The sequence below is a fragment of the Typha latifolia genome, chromosome 11 (assembly GCF_019914945.1).
Source record: "Typha latifolia isolate L0001 chromosome 11, TyphaL0001v2, whole genome shotgun sequence".
Taxonomy (NCBI): domain Eukaryota; kingdom Viridiplantae; phylum Streptophyta; class Magnoliopsida; order Poales; family Typhaceae; genus Typha; species Typha latifolia.
In genome coordinates, this window is record NC_133096.1 from 1,462,457 (window position 1) to 1,468,998 (window position 6,542).

Sequence of the window (6,542 nt, forward strand, 5' to 3'; positions counted from 1 at the left end):
TTTGTTGGTGGATAGAGATGACAGTGAATAATTCAACAAAACTTCCTAATGTTTCTTGTGGACAAAGTATTAACCTAAACATCAATCTTTTTTTGGATATTTCACTACTTACCTAAGTGGTAGAGACACTTTCTATCCTGCTAGGTGGTTAAAGATTTAATGCTTAACTATGGTGGTGTGGAAACTCACAAGTTAATTGAAGGCTCCAATAGGGATATATGTACAAGTATATCAATCAGGTTAGTTTATACTATCTATTTCGAGTGTGACTGGCAAGCCCTCAGTGTTCTTGAGATTGCATTGCTTAATTTGTAACTGCAGTTTGTTCTTTGAAAGTGAAAGCTTTGGATTTCAAGATGATAGAATTGGATCATCAAAATTAACCCGTGCGTGGATTTCGGGTTGTTTGATGCTATTATAACTATTAATTGGGGTTGTAATATATCAAGCAACATTCAGTCTGTTCATGTTAAAATCTTTGAACACTTCTGAAGGTTTCCACTGAGGGTGTCTGCAATAAATTTTTCGGAAATGCGAGATCAATCAAGTTAAATGCATGAGAAGAGAAGGTTACAAATTCATTAGAAAGTGGGTGGCAGTATATTTAACAGAAGTTGCCGCCGAAGGCTAATGGGATTGCGCTTAGATAGTTAAAGGAGTTCATGCTGTATGAATATTCTTGAGTTTGAACTGCAACCGCATCAGTTTAAATAATAATAATAATAATGATAAAATTCTCAAAAAATAAAATAAAATAAATGGGGACATGATTAAGTTTCCATTTTTCGCGCAAAAATAATAGTTGTCAAGGAAGGGAGTCTAAAATGGACATCCCAGCAAATCAGCAACCCTAATATTCACTTCTATCACAAAGAACATTTTATTACCCAAATTGCACAATCCAAAGAATGAAGCGAATTTCTCCATGAGAAACTTGTGTGCCATTACAATTTCTAAAATGGTGTGAATATCATAGCAAATCTAATTTTGTCTCTCCTTTCAGAGCTAAATTACAATTTCTACATCAATTTCATCAAAAGAAAATGAAAGATATATAATGAGGGAACAGTGCATCCAAATGCACATAAATTCTCATAACGGTTGGCAATTAAAAATATATATCCACTATACTGCCTTAAATGGAGCTTTTCACACCTTGAAACTTAATAAGTTCTGCAGGGACACTTCTCACAGTCCAAGCCAGCTGAAGCATGAGCATTTCTGAAACGGGAGAACATATTTTAGACTGCAGAAATATGACATACATATATTGCACTAATTAAAGGCAGAGTAAGCAATTCCTTGTAAAGAAAATCATAAGAAAGATTCACTACAACAAATAAGTGGATTTTAAGAGTATGAGAACAAACAAGAATCCAGTTTAAACATTCAGATGATTTCTTATTCAGAAGCTTTCAAGTGTGACAAGAATCCATATGGAGTTCTTCAAATTTGGATGATCACAATATTTTCTAACAGAGATTTTAGTTCAGGAAGAACTACATATTCAAATGCATAGAGATGAGCCTTGCACCTTGACTTGAGGGCTTTTATTCTTTTCATGACTGGTAGGGTACGGTGACCTGCCAGGAATCATTGGCGATGCTCGATCCTCTCTCAGCTTCTTGAAGATGCCAGTATAACTGTCACCCGATTCAGCCTTATTGTCATCCCAGCTACCAAATGGCGGCACTGCCAAGTCTTGTTCTGGCTGTTATGTTAAAGAAAGCAAGACCATCTTATTAGTAACTACATCTCTGTGTATTTATACATGAAAGATTAAATGAGAGTAAGAAGCCAAGACTCTACAGATTCATTCCCTCGTCCACCGTGCTTCCTTCCAACTTTTCCTGGGGCATTTGAAGCATGCTTATCAGATGAAGTTCTTCTTTCAGCAGAATGATTTGATTCACCTCTATATGTAGGCTTTGATTGATGAATTGGATTGAGTGGAGATTGGTTAGCACTCATTCTGTTTGGCCTCCTTTCAGGAGTGGCATTGTTTGCTTGGCCCTTGTATTGCTGTTCGTGACGAAGAGAAGGTCCTGCTGATCGTCGGGAATCAGTTTCTTGCCTCTTCGCAGATGCTACATCCTTCGGTTTTGGATTTCCAGTCTCAATTCTAGGTGCAGATGCATCAGCAGGTTTTGAATTAGTTTCAGCATTTTGATTAGTATCTTTCGGATTGATCACCATGCCAGTGTTTCTTTTTTTTCGAGCATCGTCAAAGTATTGTGTGTAAGGGACATCGCCAGAACCCCATTTGCCAAACTCAGGAACATTAGCTTGCTGTTCAAACAAAGTTAATTTAGCAATTGTTATTTCACTGATGAAGAGGAGTTAAAGACCAAAAGAAACATAAAGAAATCATCGGAAGACATTGCTATTTCAGACATGTTGGGTGGTCTCACTCCAAATTCAGATTAAATGCACCAGCAAGTTTCATTCATTCCAGTTCATTTGATAATGAAGCAGTACAGTTATATTCTATTTCCTGCATTGAGTTTTTGATCAAATGCAAAGCAAATAAGGTTCCCAATGAGTTCATTATTGATTTTAAACGTTCATAAAGTCGTCGATAAGGAAGAAAGCTAATAAAAAATCTTGATTGACTGATTCTAACATTTGTTACTAATCAACGCAAAAACTTCAGATGCCATACTTCCATCTCCCTATCTTCAATCTAATTGATGCCAAACCATTGGAAAAGAAGTCCTCTCATGTTGTCCACTATATCTGCTACAGTCAAATTTATCAGATTTCTCTCGAGTTATTTAACCGTGACATTGAAGATAACTCTTCTCTAAATAATTTTTTCTCTAACTCTTAGTCATCATTAGTCTTGTTCTTATCCAAACCCCTTCTTTTCGCAGAATGAATTTTTCTGATAAAAAAGGGCCTGCAAGGAATGAGTTCATTGAACAATACTATGTTCAAATGTTTACTGACACTAGAAATAACTTCTTCATGAAGATCTTTTAGAATTACTGGGCTATAAGAATATAAAAACTATACCAACTCAATATCTAAACAACAACAAAACTCTAAGGTGATGTTTACTTGGCACATAAGGGGAAGGGGTACTTAATAGTGAATTATGCCTCCCTTCTATATTTAAACAAACGACCACTTATACGCATTTTGGCCAAGTCTTACATAAAGTAGGCCATGCGAAAGTTTATACATGAAATCTTATCTCGGGCGAAATAAATGTGATAAGGATATGTGAACAAGAATAAGAGAGATATTTACCAATTTACCCTTTTATACTATTCAAAATAATGATATTTCCTTATAAAATAGCAAGCATAATATCTTACAATAAACTAATAATAATTATTATATTATTATAGAGTAAATAATATTCCCTCTACCAAAATAACTTTTCTAATATTTTTAAGCACAAAAATCTGAAAAGTAATTATCTATTTTATATAAGGAAAATTTCTGATAATAATTTAAAAAAACATATGATATTTAATGATTATAATGTATCAATTAATTTTATTTGTTTAGTTATATTAAATATATTATAACTAATACACTCAGATGGGCATTACGGTAATTGACATAGAAAATTATCAACAGTACCAGTATGCATAAATATAAACAGTTACCTAATTTACATATAAAAAAGTCAAAAAACTTATCCAACTTGTTCTTGATTAGCTTTACTCACCAACCAAACAAGGTATCAAAGTATTAGTTGTTTATGTCCAGCTCCAATTCAAGCAGTATATATACTACATAATTCAGAGAAAAGAAGGATTTGATTCTAAAAAGAACAAGATTAACAGGAAAATGAGAAGAACCTAAAAGATTACAAGCAAATAATTTAGCAAGGATTTCTACCATACTCTAAAACTATCTCTCTGAAACCAAACAAAGGAACCATGGCCACTTTGGCCAGGGGATGGATCAACAAACACAAATATGAGCAATTTTTCTCCTAATTATATTGCATCTTAATCCAGGTTACCACTAATCTCTTTTCCTTAACCCTCTACAACTTATTCAAGATTCTATTCGCTCTAATCGAGAATTATCAAATCAAAACCCAAACCCAGACAATCTGTCTGAGAACAGCAGAGTTGAAGTCTCCAGCACAATCTAATCAATAATAAACATCAAATATTCACATGCCAAGAAGAATCAAAGAAACAAAAGAGGAATAAAGAACCAGATGCCCAAAGAATCTAACTTTTTCTTTCTTCCCTTTTATTCGGATAAAAACCTCAGAAGAGAAAAGGGCTTCAACTTTCTTAGCAGTCACCAAAAAGTTCACATCCAAACGCATGCAGTTCAAAGTGAAGAGAAAGCACTCACCGCCATCAGAAGATGATAGTTTTTCCTCCCAAAAGGACTAAAGATGCCTCCTTTCTCCTTCCAACTACTTCTTCCTCTCCTTTCCCGGTATAAAAAGAAGTCGCCTTCTCCTTAGACGCGGAACCGAAGACTTATTTGGAGACCCCCAGACGAGAGAGAGAGAGAGAGAGAGAGAGAGAGAGAGAGAGAGAGAGAGAGAGTAGAGTAAGAAGAGATGTTAGAGAGAGAGAGAGAAGGGGGGAATAGAGAAGGGAAAGAAGACCGTTGACTCGCGCCACCCAGCCGTGTTTGATGTCTTCAAACGTATTCAAAAACGTGCTGATATCCGCATACATACATACATAGATACAGACATGCATGCATTTCATACATCTATAGTGTTAGGAAATTTCTATTTCAACCCCTCCATTGTTTTCTTATTTATAATCCAACCCTCTGTTTTTTTGGGGGGCTATCTAAAACACCCTTCTCTGTTAGTTTTCTTCATGGAAGATCATTCTATTAGTAGAGTTTATCTTAACATACTTTTGTACGAGATTAAATACGATCCAAGGTGTTCTCTCAGATAAGAAATTAATAACGGGTAAACAGAAGGGTCTAATTGGCTAATGCCAAAAGCAAATTTGGGGTGGAATGAAAATAATAGAAAAAATAAATAAAGGAAGGGGTAAAATAAAATATTTCCTGTGGTGTACTTCTTAATGGATAGTCACTATCTTTCTGAAACCTAACCCTATATTTGGGTGACCCAATTTTGATTTCCAAAGGCCATGTTGGAATGCTGGCATTTTGTATAATGATTTTTAAATCATCCCCATAGAGTAATGCTATAAGTTTATTTGTCTTATTTTGTTTAAATTAATTACTTATTATCATTAAAATTAAATATTAAACTATTAAAACTATAGGGCTATTTATTTATTTGAGAAATAACGGGCATGGTCCGATTAAGATATTAAGGAGAAGATATTATAAAGGGAGGAGAATGAGAAAAAGGAAATAGGACAAAGAGGGGTAGGTAATATGACTCCCATTTTTGCCATAGACTAGTAAATTCTAAATAGAAGCCAACCGGAGTGAGCCTGAGATATTTCATTCAACTCCAATTTAAATGAAGTTATTAGGAGTTTGGAAGGAGCTCAAGTGTTTATTAACATCATTCATCATCAACACACTTGCATTTAGGCAATAAGTGCTTTAGACAGTCATCTTAGAAAATATCTAATATTGAAATAATGTGATCATATTCTTGATGAATGGCCACAACTTCCTTTGATGATATTCAAACTATTTATGATAGTTTGGATATGGTTAATATGTAAGGTGAGATTTCTGAAAAGTTTTAGGTTTTCAATTGACAAATGTGTACTAGGCCAAGTATAGGCTTCATTTAGTGTTTATGGTTAAGTTCAAATAATTCATAGTCACCCATTGTGAGGTCCTAATTTGAAACCAATATCATAATATCCCCCACCTACGCATTGAATCTTACTTTATACTCCTCATTAACTCGCTCAATGGTGTTCATAATCTCCCTCGAGCTATTGTGATCTTGGCTGAAAATTATTGATTCTTCATCTCATCTGTTTATATGTATTATCTCTCGTGTTTATCGCAAAGCCAATAAATATATATATATTAGCTAACGAACTTTGTTTGAGTAATAAGTTATAATACTGAAAGAATTTTAAAAATATCCTCAACCGAGTCATACTAAGGACATTTTAGTTATTTTAAAAATAAGAATATTTTAATTATTTTAGAAATAAAATATTTTTACTTTATGAAATATTCTCGTGGTTCAGCACATATTCGCTAAATCATAAGGCTCGATTTATAAATAGTGATAGGGTGTAAACCGTAATTTTATTAAAATGCAGGGTGTTATATATAAATTTCCCTAAATAAAAATATAATTACATCTTAAACCCCTAAACTTATTTTGTCCATTTCCGAGTAGACTATTGATCCACGAAACTATAAAAATGACCTCCAAAAATGTCTCTTTTATTAATCATTTATGATAATCTCCTATATTTTAGGAAAGAAAAAGAATGGTTACTTAATATATATTTTTTTGTAAATATAGTCAAAGAAAGAGATGTTTTATTATATTTATATATTATAATATTATGATGGGTAGATTAGTTGATGTGGAATAGATATGATAGATGGTGCTGTGATGGATAGATTGATCGAATGAATACATTAATCAT

At 33.5% G+C, this 6,542-nt stretch overlaps 1 protein-coding gene across 1 annotated transcript; it reads right to left on the reverse strand.

The window, feature by feature from the left end:
* Positions 1-926: 926 nt before the first annotated feature.
* Positions 927-4,589, reverse strand: LOC140797262 (RPM1-interacting protein 4-like). The gene is made up of 4 exons (XM_073150565.1): positions 4,327-4,589; positions 1,810-2,289; positions 1,535-1,711; positions 927-1,221 (listed from the first exon to the last, which is right to left on the reverse strand). The coding sequence occupies exons 1-4, from the start codon at positions 4,330-4,332 to the stop codon at positions 1,189-1,191; spliced, it is 696 nt and encodes a 231-aa protein (XP_073006666.1). The 5' UTR covers positions 4,333-4,589; the 3' UTR covers positions 927-1,188.
* Positions 4,590-6,542: the final 1,953 nt, after the last annotated feature.

Excerpts from the sequence above, each read along its gene's own strand:
- LOC140797262 (XM_073150565.1), bottom strand. Across the intron at positions 1,712-1,809 it reads GTGGACGAGGGAATGAATCT|CCAGAACAAGACTTGGCAGT; the intron begins GTAGAGTCTTGG and ends TTAACATAACAG. Across the intron at positions 1,222-1,534 it reads ATAAAAGCCCTCAAGTCAAG|AAATGCTCATGCTTCAGCTG; the intron begins GTGCAAGGCTCA and ends CTCCCGTTTCAG.